The 19,201-nt window shown below is 52.7% G+C and overlaps 1 protein-coding gene across 5 annotated transcripts in view; it reads left to right on the plus strand.

Annotated features, from left to right (window-relative positions):
* The window catches only part of DVL1 (dishevelled segment polarity protein 1), a 107,850-nt gene that overhangs the window by 28,813 nt on the left and 59,836 nt on the right, over positions 1 to 19,201 (plus strand). For all 5 annotated transcript variants that reach the window (XM_064172106.1, XM_064172109.1, XM_064172107.1 and 2 more), the window contains exon 2: positions 11,164 to 11,233. In XM_064172106.1, the coding sequence (XP_064028176.1) occupies positions 11,164 to 11,233 (70 nt within the window). The remainder of the gene's footprint in view (positions 1 to 11,163; positions 11,234 to 19,201) is intronic.

Genomic DNA, 19,201 nt, shown 5'->3' on the forward strand with positions numbered 1-19,201 from the left:
ACAGCAACTCCAGATCTCTTATTGCAACAGCAACTCCAGGTCTCTTACTGCAGCTGTAGCAGCAACTCCAGATCTCTTATTGCAACAGCAACTCCAGATCTGTTACTGCAGCTGTAGCAGCAACTCCAGGTCTCTTATTGCAACAGCAACTCCAGGTCTCTTATTGCAACAGCAACTCCAGGTCTCTTACTGCAGCTGTAGCAGCAACTCCAGATCTCTTACTGCAGCTGTAGCATCAACTCCAGGTCTCTTATTGCAACAGCAACTCCAGATCTCTTATTGCAACAGCAACTCCAGATCTCTTATTGCAACAGCAACTCCAGGTCTCTTACTGCAGCTGTAGCAGCAACTCCAGATCTCTTATTGCAACAGCAACTCCAGATCTCTTACTGCATCTATAGCAGCAACTCCAGATCTCTTATTGCAACAGCAACTCCAGATCTCTTATTGCAGCTGTAGCAACTCCAGGTCTCTTACTGCAGCTGTAGCAGCAACTCCAGATCTGTTACTGCAGCTGTAGCAGCAACTCCAGATCTGTTACTGCATCTGTAGCAGCAACTCCAGATCTCTCACTGCAACTATGGTAGCAACTCCAGATCTCTTATTGCAGCTATTCCAGCAAGTGTAAACCTCTTATTACAACTACAGCAGCAACTCCAGGCCTCTTACTACCACCTCAGTTTGTTTTCAGTAAAGGTGTCCCACAACTCTGTCAGCTGCCAAGCACCACAAACCAAGAAGTGCTGCAGACCCAAGAGATAAGGCTCAATTCTCCTTCCCTTGGGGAATGTCTCTTCGGTGCTTTCATTATAATAATAAAGCCAGGTGAAAGAAAAGAGCCACAAGTGCTTATCAATACCTCAGAGAAATGTTCTCCACAGCCAGGTTGTGCTGACTGCTAACCAAGAGGTGAGTGTCAGGCTAGTTCCAGGACTAGCAGTGGCTGCAGCACTCCCAAGGTTGCAGGTACTTGAGGGAAGAGAGAAGCTGCTGGTGAATATCTTTAGTGTGGTCCCTGTGCAGAGCCTCCAGTGCTTGGTATAGATAATCTCTCTCCCCCTGGGGTTGTTTGTCTAGACATACTTTAGCAAAGTGGCATAATTCAGGTCGTTGGTGTGGTGAAAATGAGTTAAGATGATTTTAATAAGGGCCTCTTGGTTGCCACTGCCCCAACTTCCAGAGCTGGAACTGCCAGCCCAGGCTGAGGCAGATGTGATAGCGCCTGTGGCCTCCAGCCCTGTGTAAAACAGGGGCAGGAAGGTGGAGCCAACCATCTCTGCTCACCTTCAGAGCAGCTGCAGAGTGTCAGAGCTGCCCCAAAAGGCTCTTTGTGAGGTGCCTGCAGTGCTTTGTATAAGCTTCAGAATTGTCCTGGCTTGTGCTTGGTGCAATGAGTCTCAGAGGCAACCCATGAGGGTTTGATGTTCAGGCAGGCATAGAGTGGGTTGGGTTGGAAGCATCATCTAGCTCCAACTAGCAGTGTGGAGCTCTGACCACCATTCTCTTGGGTCTTTAACCTGTGAGTTAGTCAGAGTGAACAAGGGAAAAGATGAGGGGAAATATCCCAAAAGCCACAGTACCATTTAAGGGATCTCAGGTGAGCAGTGTTGAGGTTTGGAGCTGCTGGCATGGGGACTGCTCCACTCTGTCAGGCAGTTTGTTTCCAGCAGCTAAAGATACCAACCCAGCAGCAATCAAATCAAGCAAGATACACAGATGCAGATGATGGTTTGGGTTGGAAGGGATTTTAAAGATCAGCCAGTTGCAACTCCCAGCTATGAGCAGGGACACCTCCCACCAGCCCAGCTTGCTCAAGGCCTCATCCAACCTGGCCCTGAACACCTCCAGGGAGCTTGTGGAGCACAGAAGCACAGAATGGGATCAAAGATCAAAGATCCCATTCTGTGCTTCTGTGCTCCACAGCCTCCCTGGGCAGCCTGTGCTGTTTTCTCCCCCCCATGCTGGAAAGAATTTCTTCCTGATCTCAAGTCTAAATCTGCCCTCTTCAAGCTCAGTCCATTCCCTCTCATCACTATAGACCCTTATAAAAGGTCCTTCTTCAGCTCTCCTTCAGGTACTGGAGGGCTGCTCTAACATCCCCCTGGACCTTGCCCAGAGAGGTTGTGGAGTCTCTTTCTCTGGAGGCTTTCAAAACCCACCTGGATGCATCCCTCTGTGAACTCCCCTGGATGATCCTGCTTTGGCAGGGGATTGGACTGGATGATCTCTGGAGGTCCTTTCCAGCATCTCATGTTCTGTGATTCTGTGAACATCCCCAACATGAACCCCTTCCATGGCTGCTTCAGCTGTTCAACACATGGCCTGGACAGTTAAAGTGTTTTGGAATCAAGATCACAAGATAATGTTCATAGAATCATAGAATCACCCAGATTGGAAGAGAGCTCCAAGCTCAGCCAGTCCAACCTAGCACCCAGCCCTGCCCAACCAACCAGACCATGGCACTAAGTGCCCCAGCCAGGCTTGGCTGCAACACCTCCAGGCACAGCCACTCCACCACCTCCCTGGGCAGCCCATTTGTCCTCTTCCAGGAGGGTCAACAAGCTGCTGGTGTAGAAGCACAGATACCTTCCCCTAACATTTCCCTGGGATAGCAGCCCTGCAAGACAGGCTTCCAGCGTAATGAGAAGCTGAGTTCAGACCTTTTGCATTCAGACCTAGTAATAAATTCCACCCACATGTCAACTTCAAGGTCTAACTGGACCTACAAGTTTGTTTAGACACTGCAAGAGCTGGCTTCAATCATCAAGTCTAACCCCCTTGCCAGAGCAGGATCACCCAGGGCAGGTCACACAGGAGCACATGCAGGTGGAGCTTGAAAGCCTCCAGAGCAGGAGACTCCAGAGCCTCTCTGGGCAGGCTGCTGCAGGGCACTTGCCTTTGTGGTGATTGGAGTTGGTGAGGATAAATGGTTAATTACTTTGGATTCTCTCTAGGGATCCCCAACCAAGTTATAACAATTAATGAATGAAACTTCTCTTCCCTTCTCCTATGAGTAGAGGACAATAAGGAATCATAGACTCACAGAATCAGGCAGGGCTGGAAGGGACCACAAGGAGCAGTCGGTTCCAACCCCTCTTCCATACCCAGGGACACCCTACCCTAGAGCAGGCTGCACACAGCCTCAGCCAGCCTGGCCTCAACCACCTCCCTGGGCAACCCATTCCAGCCTCTCACCACTCTCCTGCTCAACAACTTCCTCCTCACCTCCAGCCTCACTCTCCCCACCTCCAGCTTTGCTCTGTTCCCCCCACCCCTGTCACTCCCTGACAGCCTCAAAAGTCCCTCCCCAGCTTTTTTGTACCCACCTTCAGATGCTGTAAGGCCACAAGAAGGTCACCTGGGAGCCTCCTCTGCTCCAGCCTGCACGGCCCCAACTCTTTCAGGCTGTGCTCACAGCAGAGCTGCTGCAGCCTCTGAGCATCCTCCTGGCCCTGCTCTGGACACTCTCCAGCATCTCCACATCCCTCTTGTCCCAGGGGCTCCAGAGCTGGATGCAGGACTCCAGGTGGGGTCTCAGCAGAGCAGAGTAGAGGAGGAGAAGAGCTGAGCAGACTCTTGGTTATGATGCCAGTGACAAGCTGGGATTGATCTGGTGCTGTGGTCTGTTAGGATGTGCACTTTGTGAGTCTGTAGGGACACTGCTGTCTCAGACCTGCATTTTCCCATCCAGGTGACCCTGAGGATTGGGCCTGCAACTGGGGAATCAGGGGGAGGAGAATTTCCTTCTTAACCTCATGTTCCTGAGTAGAAAGCAAAAAATCACCTGGCTGGAGGTGAAGTCTGTCTGAGGCATGCAGGGTGCAGTCAGGATGCAGCAGGGTTAGCATCCACCTGCCTAAACCCTTAGGAGTCAGAGGATCATTAGAGGTTTGTGGGCTTCACTTGGTGTTCTTAGCATGGAGTCAGCAGACGCTTGGAGGCAGCAAAACAGCTTGGAAGAAGGCTGAGGGTTAGCCTAAAGGGCCCTTGGTCTTCAGGCTCAAATGCTCCGTGGAGGAAAACAAGAAGTCAGGGCACTGGGAGGTTAACTACGAGTGTAAGCCTGTAGTAGGTGAGGTGTGAGAGGGTGAGCAGGGCTGGTTTTGTTCCTGTTTGTGCGGGGTAGGGTGGTAGGAACGTCAGAGCTGCAGACACAATTGCAGGAAGCCAGAGGAAGGAGGGGCTCTGCCAGCACTGATTGTTTCGCTTAGTAATGAGCTCTTAAATCGGCTCTAAGTCAAACAGAGCTGAGGATGTGAGCTGCTGAGAGCTGTGCCCTCCTCCCCTTCCCCGCACATCCACACCCTTCACACACACTGCTCCGAAGGGAAGGCTGCAAGGTGTGAGAGTGAGGAGCTTGTTGGGGGGGGGGGGGCAGGTGCCTGGGGGTATGCCAGGGCGTGGGGGGGTTCTTTCTGACGATCTGATGTGCTCTGTGACCTTGGGTGAGTTCTTCTGTCTTCTTTGACCTTCCTTTTGCCTGGTAGATGCATTTAAGGACCAACTGAGGGATCTCATCTTTTGTGTAGCAGGGTGTAGAGGAGGATGCCCCAAGTCTCTGGGGGCTGCAGAGGAACCTCTCTGGGTGCTGCAGAGGAACCTCTCTGGGTGCTGCAGAGGAACCTCTCTGGGCGCTGCAGAGGAACCTGTCTGGGTGCTGCAGAGGAACCTGTCTGGGTGCTGCAGAGGAACCTGTCTGGGCGCTGCAGAGGAACCTCTCTGGGGCTGCAGAGGAACCTCTCTGGGCGCTGCAGAGGAACCTGTCTGGGTGCTGCAGAGGAACCTGTCTGGGGGCTACAGAGGAACCTCTCTGGGGGCTGCAGAGGAACCTGTCTGGGTGCTGCAGAGGAACCTCTCTGGGGCTGCAGAGGAACCTGTCTGGGGCTGCAGAGGAACCTCTCTGGGTGCTGCAGAGGAACCTCTCTGGGTGCTGCAGAGGAACCTCTCTGGGCGCTGCAGAGGAACCTGTCTGGGGGCTGCAGAGGAACCTCTCTGGGGGCTGCAGAGGAACCTCTCTGGGCGCTGCAGAGGAACCTCTCTGGGCGCTGCAGAGGAACCTCTCTGGGTGCTGCAGAGGAACCTCTCTGGGCGCTGCAGAGGAACCTCTCTGGGTGCTGCAGAGGAACCTCTCTGGGCGCTGCAGAGGAACCTCTCTGGGTGCTGCAGAGGAACCTCTCTGGGTGCTGCAGAGGAACCTCTCTGGGCGCTGCAGAGGAACCTGTCTGGGCGCTGCAGAGGAACCTGTCTGGGGCTGCAGAGGAACCTGTCTGGGCGCTGCAGAGGAACCTGTCTGGGTGCTGCAGAGGAACCTGTCTGGGGGCTACAGAGGAACCTCTCTGGGGGCTACAGAGGAACCTCTCTGGGGGCTGCAGAGGAACCTGTCTGGGTGCTGCAGAGGAACCTCTCTGGGGCTGCAGAGGAACCTGTCTGGGGCTGCAGAGGAACCTCTCTGGGTGCTGCAGAGGAACCTCTCTGGGTGCTGCAGAGGAACCTCTCTGGGCGCTGCAGAGGAACCTGTCTGGGGGCTGCAGAGGAACCTCTCTGGGGGCTGCAGAGGAACCTCTCTGGGCGCTGCAGAGGAACCTGTCTGGGTGCTGCAGAGGAACCTGTCTGGGGGCTACAGAGGAACCTCTCTGGGGGCTGCAGAGGAACCTGTCTGGGTGCTGCAGAGGAACCTGTCTGGGGCTGCAGAGGAACCTGTCTGGGGCTGCAGAGGAACCTGTCTGGGTGCTGCAGAGGAACCTCTCTGGGTGCTGCAGAGGAACCTCTCTGGGCGCTGCAGAGGAACCTCTCTGGGCGCTGCAGAGGAACCTGTCTGGGCGCTGCAGAGGAACCTGTCTGGGGGCTGCAGAGGAACCTCTCTGGGGCTGCAGAGGAACCTGTCTGGGGCTGCAGAGGAACCTGTCTGGGTGCTGCAGAGGAACCTCTCTGGGTGCTGCAGAGGAACCTCTCTGGGCGCTGCAGAGGAACCTCTCTGGGCGCTGCAGAGGAACCTGTCTGGGTGCTGCAGAGGAACCTGTCTGGGTGCTGCAGAGGAACCTGTCTGGGTGCTGCAGAGGAACCTGTCTGGGTGCTGCAGAGGAACCTGTCTGGGGGCTGCAGAGGAACCTCTCTGGGGCTGCAGAGGAACCTGTCTGGGGCTGCAGAGGAACCTGTCTGGGTGCTGCAGAGGAACCTCTCTGGGTGCTGCAGAGGAACCTCTCTGGGCGCTGCAGAGGAACCTCTCTGGGCGCTGCAGAGGAACCTGTCTGGGGCTGCAGAGGAACCTGTCTGGGGGCTGCAGAGGAACCTGTCTGGGCGCTGCAGAGGAACCTCTCTGGGCGCTGCAGAGGAACCTCTCTGGGCGCTGCAGAGGAACCTCTCTGGGTGCTGCAGAGGAACCTCTCTGGGTGCTGCAGAGGAACCTCTCTGGGTGCTGCAGAGGAACCTCTCTGGGCGCTGCAGAGGAACCTCTCTGGGCGCTGCAGAGGAACCTCTCTGGGCGCTGCAGAGGAACCTGTCTGGGCGCTGCAGAGGAACCTGTCTGGGGCTGCAGAGGAACCTGTCTGGGGGCTGCAGAGGAACCTGTCTGGGCGCTGCAGAGGAACCTGTCTGGGCGCTGCAGAGGAACCTGTCTGGGCGCTGCAGAGGAACCTGTCTGGGGGCTGCAAAGGAACCTGTCTGGATGCTGCAGAGGAACCTGTCTGGGCGCTGCAGTGGAACCTCTCTGGGTGCTGCAGAGGAACCTCTCTGGGTGCTGCAGAGGAACCTCTCTGGGTGCTGCAGAGGAACCTCTTGCTGAGCTGTTGGTGTCCTGGCAGGGTCTTCCCCCTCTTTGCAGGGGAGAGTGGTTCACAGCTGGAGCACAGCTGGGCAGCAGGGCAGGGACCTGATTCGGGGAGGTATTGCCACTGAAGTGACCTGCCCGTGGCTGCTCTGCTCTGTTGGGTGTTGCTGGAGTGGTAGCTCTGTAAATGGCTCTGTGGATGGGTGTTTATTTGCTCTCCCTCTCTCTGCCCCAGAGTGGCTGTAACCTGGGTTAAGTGGAGGATTGTGTGTGCTGGAATGGGGGCTGCATGCCTGCCAGCCCTGCCAGCCCTGCCAGCAGCCACACAGGCAGCCACAGCAAGCACAGAAGGTAGGATGTGTCCTTGGAAACAAAGATCCCCTCTTCTTCAGCCCACAGGGTGTGTTTTTTGCTAGCAGAAGCTCTTTGGCCAGGCAGTAGGTCTGTTAGCAGTTGTGTTTGAGGGCTCTGGTGTCACATCTCCACAGTGGAACACATCCAGTGCCAACAGACACTTAGTCACCTTCTTAGGAGGCCTCTGGCAAATCAACTGCAGCACCTCCTCTTCTCACCATGCTAGCTTGGGTTGGGTCTAGATTGTGAACCCTTTACTGAGGGCCTTATCCAGCCTGGTCTTAAGCTGCTGAGTGTGTCAGTTCCTAATGGGGACAGGCTGAGAGAGTTGAGGCTTCTCAGCTTGAAGAAGAGAAGACTCCAGGGAGACCTTAGTGCAGTCTTCCAGTACCTAAAGGGGGCTCCAGGAGAGTTGGGGTGGGACTTTTGACAAGGGCTTGGAGTGGCAGGATGAGAGGGAATGGATTGCAGCTTGAGGAGGGCAGATTGAGACTGGAGATGAGAAGGGAACTCTTTGCAGTGAGGGTGGGGAGACACTGGCACAGGTTGCCCAAGGAGGTTGTGGATGTCCCCTCCTTGGAGATGTTCAGGGCCAGGTTGGATGAGGCCTTGATTACCCTGGGCTGGTGAGAGGTGTCCCTGCCCATGGCAGGGACTTGGAACTGGCTGAGCTTTAAGCTCCCTTCCAACCCAACCCATTCTGTGCCTGTGCAAACCTTGGAGTGTTCCAGAAGCAGACAGGGCCGTGGGTCTCCCTCTGCCCTTGCTTCTAAGCTCTCACAGAGCAGAAACCATCCTCTTAGATGTAAAAGCTGTCCTCAGACTGAAGCTGATGGCTGCAACCATTCATAATTCCTTTCCTGCCTTCTCTCCACTGCTTCTCCTTGCTGCCAGCTGAAGGCAGCTGCCTCTGTGCTACAAACAATGATTTGTAAAACAGTGAGATTTGGAATTAGTGACTGCTGCTCGCTTTGATGTTCTTGGCACTGTTGATTGCTACCCAAAGCAAGCTGGGAATTACACTCTGTCATTCTCTTGCCTCATAGCTCAAGGCTAAATTTAGTCGTTCAAGTTGCAACAGATCTGGAAGTTGTTCCCTTTAGCTGCAGCAGAAGGTGAACGCTGCCCTGGAGCGCGGTGGGTCGGCAGCAGTGGCTGCAGAGGGCTTCGCTTCACACCACCAGGGCAGCTGCACCAGCCTGTGCAGGGACACCAAGTTGGCAGATGACACTGAATTAGGAGCAGGTATTGATCTGTTGGAGGGTAGCAGAGCCCTGCGGAGGGACCTGGCCAGGCTGCATGGGTGGGCAGAGGCCAATGGGATGAGACTGAACAAGGCCAAGTGCAGGGTTCTGCACTGTGGCCACAACAACCCCAAGCAGCACTACAGGCTGGGGACAGAGCAGCCAGGCAGAGAGGGAGCTGGGGGTGCTGGGATAGAGGAACTGAAGAGGAGGCAGCAGTGCCCAGGTGGGCAGCAGAGCCAATGGCATCCTGGGCTGGCTCAGGAGCAGTGTGGGCAGCAGGACAAGGGAGGTTCTTCTGCCCCTGTGCTCAGCACTGCTCAGGCCACCCCTGGAGTGCTGTCTCCAGTTCTGGGCTCCTGAATTGCAGAGAGATGTTGAGGTGCTGGAAGGTGTTTGGAGAAGGGCAGCAAGGCTGGGGAGGGGCCTGGAGCACAGCCCTGTGAGGAGAGGCTGAGGGAGCTGGGGGGGTGCAGCCTGCAGCAGAGGAGGCTCAGGGCAGAGCTCATTGCTGCCTGCAGCTGCCTGAAGGGAGGCTGTAGCCAGGTGGGGTTGGGCTCTGCTGCCAGGCAAGCAGCAACAGAAGAAGGGGACACAGTCTCAAGCTGTGTCAGGGGAGGTCTAGACTGGGTGTTAGGAGGAAGTTGTTGTCAGAGAGAGTGATTGGCATTGGAATGGGCTGCCCAGGGAGGTGGTGGAGTGGCTGTGGCTGGAGGTGTTGCAGCCAAGCCTGGCTGGGGCACTTAGTGCCATGGTCTGGTTGGTTGGGCAGGGCTGGGTGCTAGGTTGGGCTGGCTGAGCTTGGAGCTCTCTTCCAGCCTGCTTGACTCTGTGATTCTGTAACACTCCCCTCTTTCTCCACATGATTTGCATTGTTCATGGCCAGCAGTACAGTATCAGGCAGTTTTCATCCCTCTTCTATTATTGGGGGTTTAAACCAAACCATGTTAAAATATTTAGCCCCAAACACATTTGTCCTCCCTTCACCTTTCAGCAACAGGAAACAGACTGCAGGATTTCATTACTGGGTTTAGTCTTTTAGGACTAGATAAAATCTAATTAAGAAGAAAGCAGCAGATCCTCAGTGCTCTAAAGCCCTCTGAGAGCCCAGTGAAGCTCTCAGACCTGTCATTTGGGAGCTGCAAAGCCTAAGTGCAGACAGGATTCAAACAGTTGCATGGATCTCAAGCCCTGATGCACTGACAACTTGTTCATTCCTTCTCTCAGGAATGGGTTCTCCTGTGCCAACACTGCAGGTGTTAGTGGTGTTATTTATTCCTCATATTCCCAAAGGAAGATGGGAAGAAACTCTCTGTCCATTTGCTCTTCTCTCTTCTCCTTCCTCACCATCTTTTTTGCCCCTGATAATCTGGCTCTGTTTCATGCACAGTCAGTTGCTTTGTGGCTGTTGTGGGTTTTTTGGTTTGGTTTGTTTTAGACAGCAACAAGAAAGACAAAAATATAAATAAAGGAAAATGTGGTTGTGGAACCACAAATTTGTATTGAGTTTGGCTCAACTTCAGCTTGGCTTTTTTTAAAGCTTTGGAGGCTCAGAGATTCACAGAATCATAGAATGGGTTGGATTGGAAGGGGAGTTTAAAGGTGATCCACTTCCAACCCTCTGCCATGGGCAGAGATACCTCCCACTAGTCCAGGTTGCTCAGGGCCTCATCCAGCCTGGTCCTGGTCTAGGGAGGGGCATCCACAACCTCTCTGGGCAACCTGTGCCAGTGTCTTACCACCCTGACTGCAGAGAATTTCTTCCTAGTCTCCATCTCAATCTGCCCTCCTCAAGCTTTGATCCATTCCCTCTCATCCCATCACTCCCAGCCCTTGTTGAAAGTCCCTCCCCAGCTCTCCTGTAGCCCCTTCAGGTACTGGCAGGCTGCTCTGAGGTCTCCCTGGAGCCTTCTCTTCTCCAGGCTGAACAATCCCAACTCTCCCAGCCTGTCTCCACAGGGGAGATTCTCCAGGCCTCTCATCATCTCTGTGGCCTCCCCTGGAGCCACTCCAGCAGGTCCCTATCTCTGTTATGTTGGGGTCCCATTAATGCTGGGCACAGTGCTGCAGGTGGGGTCTCACCGAGGCAGAGTGGCAGATGAGGGTTCAGAGAATAGAATCAGAGAGCAGAATAGAATTAATCAAGCAGGTTGGAAGAGAGCTCCAAGCTCTGCCAGTCCAACCTAGCACCCAGCCCTGTCCAGTCATCCAGACCAGGGCACTAAGTGACCTCATCCAGTCTGTTCTTGAACACCTCCAGGCACAGCCACTCCACCACCTCCCTGGGCAGCCCATTCCAATGCCAATCACTCTCTCAGTGAAGAACTTGACCACAGCTCCTTGAGTGCCTTGGTGAGGAATGTGCTGTGTTTGGTGGGGAATGTGCTGTGCTTTGCCTCCAAATCCAGCTTGGGGAGCAAAGGTAAAGGTCTTTTGTTTGCCAGCAGAGTGGCCTCGACTTGTGATCTGTGATCTCTGACACAGAGACTGCACAGCTGAGTGGGACTGTGATCAGCAGCAGGTCTTTCAAAACCGAGATGGAAGACTCTGAAGTGGCAAAGATGCTTCTAATTACTTTTGAGCCTACTAATTTGGGATGGTTGACTGGCAAGGTCCTGCTCTACCCTTTATTGGCACTTGCTTCCTTTGTTCTAACAGTCAAGAATTCCTTCAGCCCGAAAGCCTTGATAGCAGCTGAGTGAAAATGTCTCTTTTTCCTGGAGCACTGAACTAAAATCTCTGTCCCTTCTGTGATTTCAAACTCTCAATTTCCTTCCTTGTGTTTTTCTTTTTCCACAGGGTGGTAAAGGAGGAGATCTCAGATGACAATGCAAAGCTACCTTGCTTCAATGGAAGAGTGGTGTCCTGGGTACGTTGGCTCCTGGCTGTGTTGTTTGCTACAGTAGGCAGAGCAGCAGAGATGTGGATCCTGATTTTTAAGGAAGTGTCTTGAATCTCAAATTGGATGGAAGCAAAAGATTTGAGGTTTCATTCTCTCCTCTCACTTAAGTTGCCTGTTTTAAAAGTTGAAGTGCACAGAGGTGTGCAGAGCTAAGAAGTTGCTCTGGATTTGATTTACACTGGAGATTGGGAAGAAATTGATTTGATTTACACTGGAAGAATTGATTTGATTTACACTGGAGATTAGAAGGAAATTGATTTGATTTACACTGGCAGAAATTGATTTGATTTACACTGGAGATTGGGAAGAAATTGATTTGATTTACACTGGAAGAATTGATTTGATTTACACTGGAGATTAGGAAGAAATTGATTTGATTTACACTGCCAGAAATTGATTTGATTTACACTGGAGATTAGGAAGAAATTGATTTGATTTACACTGGCAGAAATTGATTTGATTTACACTGGAGATTAGGAAGAAATTGATTTGATTTACACTGGCAGAAATTGATTTGATTTACACTGGAGATTAGGAAGAAATTGATTTGATTTACACTGGAAGAAAATTATTTGATTTACACTGGAAGAAATTGGTTTGATCTACACTGGAGATTAGAAGGAAATGGATTTGATTTACACTGGCAGAAATTGGTTTGATTTACACTGGAGATTAGGAAGAAATTGTTTACAGTGAGGGTGGGGAGGCACTGGCACAGGTTGCCCAGGGAGGTTGTGGCTGCTCCCTCCCTAAAGGTGTTCAAGGTCAGGTTGGATGAGGCTTTGAGCAGCCTGGGCTGGTGGGAGGTGTCCCTGCCTGTGGCAGTGGGTTTGAACTGGCTGAGCTTTAAGCTCCCTTCCAACCCAGTCCATTCTGTGAATCTGTGATAGATAAATTGCTTCAGAAGGCTTAGACCCTGCTCCCATCCCACCCATCACCTTGTTTCCAGATTTCTATGGAGGTCTCACCAGTTTGCACCCAGTTCTCAGCTCTCAGCCATGCTCTGCTGCACCTTCTGCAGGTGATGTTGCCAGGGGCTTGTAGTCACCCTGCTGAGCAATCAGCTGCAGCATCTGTGTCTGACCTGCACTTAGGAGTTGCAAATGACTCCAGACTAACATCCAGCAAGTTGCAGTGATTCTCTGCCTCTGCTTGCAGCTAATTACTGGAGGAGTTGTCTGTAAGTCTTTCTGGAAGTTCATTGTTCACAGCTTCCAAGCCTTTCATATGCTGGGCACTGGAACTGCACAGATCCAGCCTTGCTCTTTACCTGGTTTGGGCAGGGCTGTTTCCTCTTTTGGCTTTCTTTGTCTGCTGGGTCAGAAAATGTGCATCAGCTGGGAGCAGACAGCTTGGGGTTCCCTCACAAATCCATCTCTGGTGGTTGTTGTGCTCACTAAATTTCTTCAGTGCACCTCTGTGTGTGGGGGGGTGAGGTGTGTAGAATCATAGAATCAGGGCTGGAAGGGACCACAAGGATCAGCCACTTCCAACCCCCCTGCCATGGGCAGGGACACCTCACTCTAGATCAGGCTGGCCACAGCCTCATCCAGCCTGGCCTTAAACACTCCCAGGGATGAGGCTTCCACCACCTCCCTGGGCAACTCCTTCCAGGCTCTCACTACCCTCATGCTGAAGAACTTCTTCCTTGCATCCAGTCTGACTCTCCCCATTTCCAGCTTTGTTCCATCCCCCCCCCAGTCCTATCTCCCTGACAGCCTAAAAAGTCCCTCCTCAGCTTTCCTGTAGCCCCCTTCAGATACTAAAAGGCCACAAGAAGGTCACCTGGGAGCCCTCTTCTCTGCAGACTGAACAGCCCCAACTGTTTGGGGTTGGAACACAGAGAGCACACACAGAATCCCAGAATTCCACAGAGTCACAGCATGGTGGAGGTTGGAAGGGACCTCTGGAGATCATCCAGGCCAACTCCCCATGCAGAAGTAGAAGCAACCCCAAGCAGCTTACCCCAGGATCACAGTGTCTGGGTGGGTTTGGGATCTCTGCAGAGATGGAGTCTCCACCATGCAGCTTGGCTGGTTCTTCCCTCACAGCTCTCCTCTTGCCTGCTGCAGAGGCTACTTTGAAGTTCAGAAGATGACTGACATTGAGATCCTGGAGATTTTCATCCTTTTGCCTGCCATTTGAATCCTTCTATTTGTCATAGGCAGGAACTTTGATCTCAGTGTCATATGCAGGACTGATTTCCATAGGAGAAAATGTTCAAGGGAGGATCTGCAAATCTTCAGTTGCTTTCTGCTGCTGCCCTGGGAACTCAGTGTACTTAGTGTTGAATCAGAATCACTGCTAATTAGCTGTTTAAACCTCCTCTTCATCCCTCCTGTGGCCTGTTTGCCTCTTCTGTATTTTAGATCTTGTCTTTTTGGTTTCAGGGTGGGGTTTGGTTTTGTCTTGGCTTTATTTGTCTGTTGGGTTTTTGTTTGTTGGGCTTTTGGTTGGTTTATTTGTTGGGGTTTTGGTCTTGTTTTGTTTGTTAGGAATTTGGGGGTTTATTTGTTGGGGTTTTGGTCTTGTTTTGTTGGTTAGGAATTTGGGGGTTTCTTTGGTTGTGGGTTTTGGTCTTTGTTAGGAATTTGGGGGGTTATTTGGTTGACCTGAGTGGAATAGTTGGGGTGTTGTGGCTGGGGCAACTGGGATGTAAAATCCCAGCTTGTATGGAGGAGAACAGTTTCCCTTAGAGTCACAGAGTCATAGAATCAGCCAGGTTGGCAGAGAGCTCCAAGCTCAGCCAGCCCAACCTAGCACCCAGCCCTGCCCAAACAACCAGACCATGGCACTAAGTGCCCCAGCCCCCTCAGCCTCTCCTCACAGGGCTGTGCTCCAGGCCCCTCCCCAGCCTTGCTGCCCTTCTCTGGACACCTTCCAGCACCTCAACATCTCTCTGGAATTCAGGAGCCCAGAACTGGACACAGCACTCAAGGTGTGGCCTGAGCAGTGCTGAGCACAGGGGCACAAGAACCTCTCTTGTCCTGCTGCCCACACTGCTCCTGAGCCAGCCCAGGATGCCATTGGCTCTGCTGCCCACCTGGGCACACTGCTGCCTCCTCTTCAGCTCCTCTCTCCCAGCACCCCCAGCTCCCTCTGTGCCTGGCTGCTCTCAGCCACTCTGGCCCCAGCCTGTTGCACTGCTTCAGGCCTTTTGCACAGGCTTCACATGTTTTTGTCTTCTCTTTGCTCAGTATCCTCCCAGTAGAACTGGGAATGTGGACAGAATTGGCCTGTGGTGGGTGCCAGGTGGGACACAGGCGAGTGGCCTGGGCCAGCAGCTTGCAGCTGGCTGGCTGCTATCTGTGGTTTTTAGGAAGGCTTTGCAACATCTGGGAGCAATTCCCTGACTGGCTGCTGGGAATGTGCATTACTGCTATTGGCTGCCAGTGATGTCATAGCTTCTGAGAGGCTTTTTTCTCTCTTCTCTGTTATCTGGGTGCCAGCAGATCACACTTGTCCCGTTTTAGATGCTGCATTTGCAATTGCAATGAACATTGTTGGGCTAGAACCATTGAGGTGTTCTCCACAGCAGCTTTAGGGCTGGGAAATGATCTTCAGCTAAGTGCATTGTTGCCTCTTGGCACAGAAATTAGGCAGTGAATGAAAAATGCACAGAAGCAGATCCTTGATGATCTCCTCTGCATAAAATGAGCTGATTTCAGGACCTGTTTCTTCTCCTCTCAGATGGTTCTCCTCACACACTCATTCATCTGCATCCAGTTCTGGAGCCTCCGTTACAAGAAGGATGTGGAGATGCTGGAGAGTGTCCAGAGCAGGGCCAGGAGGATGCTCAGAGGCTGCAGCAGCTCTGCTGTGAGCACAGACTGAAAGAGTTGGGGCTGTGCAGGCTGGAGCAGAGGAGGCTCCCAGGTGACCTTCTTGTGGCCTTGCAGGACCTGAAGGGGGCTACAAAAAAGCTGGGGAGGGACTTTTGAGGCTTTCAGAGAGTGCCAGGAGTGGGGGGAATGGAGCAAAGCTGGAAATGGGTAGGTTCAGAGTGGGTGTTAGGAAGAAATTCTTCATCAGGAGAGTGGTGAGAGGCTGGAATGGGTTGCCCAGGGAGGTGGTTGAGGGCCCATGGCTGGAGGTGTTTGAGGCCAGGCTGGCTGAGGCTGTGTGCAGCCTGCTCTAGGGTAGGGTGTCCCTGGGCATGGCAGGGGGTTGGGACTGGCTGCTCCTTGTGGTCCCTTCCAGCCCTGCCTGATTCTGTGATCTGCTGATCACCTGAATTGTCACCCAGGAGGAAATAAAGAGCTGTGCATGAAACCTGACCCACAGTCAGAGGACATTCACACAACTGTGTATCTTCTTCCATAAGATTTGGAGCTTATAAAGAAGGGAAGTGGGAGAGCTCCAAACATTCCTAAGCTTGAATGAGTTACTAAGGATGGATCTGAGTTCTGGTATAGGAGAATGAAATTCCCCTGAGGGGCAGCTGGAGTGCTGGGATCAACGTGGGAAAGAGATGGGGAAGAAGCAGTCAGGTTGACACAGAATCACAGATGGGGTTGGGTTGGAAGGGACCTTAAAGATCACCCAGTTCCAACCCTCCTGCCATGGACAGGGACACCCCACACTAGCCCAGGTTGCTCAAGGCCTCACCCAGCCTAGCTTTCAACACTTCCCAGGCATGGAGCCTCCACAGCTTCTCTGAGCACCTTCCTTTTCCTCTCCCTCTTCCTCAGGAGTTGTTGTGGTTCAGGTTGCTCCTTTTAGCCTGTTACAGCTGCTATCCAAGCTAGATCAGCTCCTTCTTGTATTCCCTGACTGTCCCTGGTCTAGAGTTGGAGCAGACCCCAGGCAAATGCAGACAGTTCTGTCCCTGGTCAGGGGTTGGAGCAGACCCCAAGCAGATGCAGACAGTTCTGTCCCTGGTCTAGAGTTGGAGCAGACCCCAGGCAAATGCAGACAGTTCTGTCCCTGGTCAGGGGTTGGAGCAGACCCCAAGCAGATGCAGACAGTTCTGTCCCTGGTCTAGAGTTGGAGCAGACCCCAGGCAAATGCAGACAGTTCTGTCCCTGCTCAAGGGTTGGAGCAGACCCCAAGCAGATGCAGACAGTTCTGTCCCTGCTCAAGGGTTGGAGCAGACCCCAGGCAAATGCAGACAGTTCTGTCCCTGCTCAAGGGTTGGAGCAGACCCCAAGCAGATGCAGACAGTTCTGTCCCTGCTCAAGGGTTGGAGCAGACCCCAAGCAGATGCAGACAGTTCTGTCCCTGCTCAAGGGTTGGAGCAGACCCCAGGCAAATGCAGACAGTTCTGTCCCTGCTCAAGGGTTGGAGCAGACCCCAGGCAAATGCAGACAGTTCTGTCCCTGGTCTAGAGTTGGAGCAGACCCCAGGCAAATGCAGACAGTTCTGTCCCTGCTCAAGGGTTGGAGCAGACCCCAAGCAGATGCAGACAGTTCTGTCCCTGCTCAAGGGTTGGAGCAGACCCCAAGCAGATGCAGACAGTTCTGTCCCTGCTCAAGGGTTGGAGCAGACCCCAGGCAAATGCAGACAGTTCTGTCCCTGCTCAAGGGTTGGAGCAGACCCCAAGCAGATGCAGACAGTTCTGTCCCTGCTCAAGGGTTGGAGCAGACCCCAGGCAAATGCAGACAGTTCTGTCCCTGGTCTAGAGTTGGAGCAGACCCCAAGCAAATGCAGACAGTTCTGTCCCTGCTCAAGGTCTGGAGCAGACCCCAGGCAAATGCACTGCAGACAGTTTCTTGTTGCTAAACCAAACATCAGGTCCCTGCTAGGCCTGCAAAGAGCCTTCTAGCAGTGTGGAGTCCCCTTGCCTCTGACAGAATTCCTGGTGGAATAAAGGGCCTCATCAGGCAGTGCTTTTGTGCAATCAGTCCTCAGGGAGCAGCCTTCCTGTGGCTAATGGACCATGGCTGTGAAGCTTTGACTTGGGATTTGGGATGCCTGGGACTTGATAGGCAGTAATTACTTTCAACTTGGAGATGAATGTGGCTGTTCTGAAGTCTGCTGTCAGAAACACAAATGGTCCTTGTGGGGTATTTCTTTAGTTCCTGGGAGCAGCCTCCCTGAGCTGAGAGAAACATCAAGAGCTGCTGCTGCTCTCAGGAGGAGTCAGAACTGAACCAGTGCAGTTTTCATGCTGATAGACTAATAAATATTTAGCCAGAGGAGAACACTGAGAGCAGAGTGTACCAATGTTTGCTCTTCCACCTTCCCAGATTGGTTCTTGTTGGCTGCTGTCTTCTCAGCCATGAATGTTTAACAGAGCTGGCTTCATGCTTCTGTGAGTTTAAGATGTCTGCTGAGTGGTGAACCTTGGAAAAGGCTTTGCCATAATCAAATGAAAACCAGCAGTGGCTGTGTTGTAGAGCAGGAGAAAGGAAATCAAACCTCCCTGGAAGATCAGTAGCAAGGATGGGAAGAAAACAAAGCTCTCCTCATGGAGTAAATGTTCCCTGGGCCCTGGCTGGGGAGCTTAAGTTTTGCTTCCATTGGAGATTCACAGATGGCACCGTGAGGGTGCTGGAATACTGCAACAGGTTGCCCAGGGAGGGAGTTGAGGAGGTCATGGAATGGTTTAGGTTGGAAGGGACCTCAAGGATGAGCCAGTTCCAACCCCCTGCCTTAGGCAGGGACAGCTCCCACTGGAACAGGATGCTCAAGGCCTCATCCAACCTGGCCTTGAGCACCTTCAGGGAGGTTGTGGAGCACAGAAGCACCCAATGTGATCAAAGATCAAAGATCACATTGGGTGCTTCTGTGCTCCACAACCTCCCTGGGCAACCTGTGCCAGTGTCTCACCACCCTCACTGAAAAGGACTCTTTCCTAACATCCACTTTCAATTTCCCCTCTGCCAGTTCTCTTCTCCAGATATTGAAGATCAGGCTGGACACTTCCAGATACTGGAAGGCTACTCCAAGGTCTTCTCAAAGCCTTCTCTTCTCCAAATATTGAAGGTGAGGCTGGACAAGACTCTGAGCAGCCTGATCTAGTGGAGGATGTCCCAGCTGAGTGCAGGGGGAGGTTGGACTGGATGAGCTTTGGAGGTCCCTTCCAGCTCAGTCCATTCTGTGATTCTATGATCTTCTACTTCCCAGCTTGAGGTTAAGCTCCTGTCCTTCCAGCACACACAGCAGCTCCTCCTTACAGGTGTGCAGTGGCTGTCAGAGGACTCAGTTCTTCCTGCAGAGGTGACAGATGTGCTCAGCAGCATTGTCCTCTTCATTTCTGCAGTGGCTGCCACTCTCTGTCTGGTGTTCTCCACAACCCTTCTAAACCACAGCCACAGGGATCCTGCCTGCCTCTGTCATATCAAAGAGCATCCAGTCTGCTGGAATGGCCTGAATCAACAGTTGCAATTAGTTCCACACTTCTTTCTTAACCTCCTCCATGTGCAGCACATGGAAGCCATCCCCAGTCCATGTTGAAATGCAGTCCTTTGGGGGGCAACCCAGCAGCTGTTCTGCAGCCCACAGGCTTGCTCCTCAGCAGCACACAGTGCAAGTCGAGAGAGGGAGTAAAATGCTACTGCAGGGGAAGCTTGATGGGTGAAATAGAATTATCAGGGCTGGCTTCTGGCCAGGAAGCTGAGGTTGACACTGTTTTGTCTGGTGGAAACACAGTGAGCAGTCTCTCATGTGGCAGCCCAAGGGTGCATTTATCTTCTGCACTTAAAGGGACAGAATTTTGGAGTGGTTTATTTCTGCCACAGTTTGTCAAGGAAGAGGACAGCATTTCCCTGAAAGCAGCTTGGAAAGTTGCTACTTGGAAAAGGGAGATGTTGCCTCTAGCTCTTCATGGGTTGGGATACATCTGAGTTCAGTGGCAGTGAAGTGATTCAGGTTTGAAAGTGCATCTCCTGGGTGCAGCTGGAAGCTCAGTGTGAGTGATGTCTGCAGCCCTCTTCCTTTGAGAATGGAAATGAATCATGGAATCAAGCAGGTTGGAAGAGACCTCCAAGCTCA

This window comes from Pogoniulus pusillus, chromosome 36, assembly GCF_015220805.1.
Source record: "Pogoniulus pusillus isolate bPogPus1 chromosome 36, bPogPus1.pri, whole genome shotgun sequence".
Classification (NCBI taxonomy): Eukaryota; Metazoa; Chordata; class Aves; order Piciformes; family Lybiidae; genus Pogoniulus; species Pogoniulus pusillus.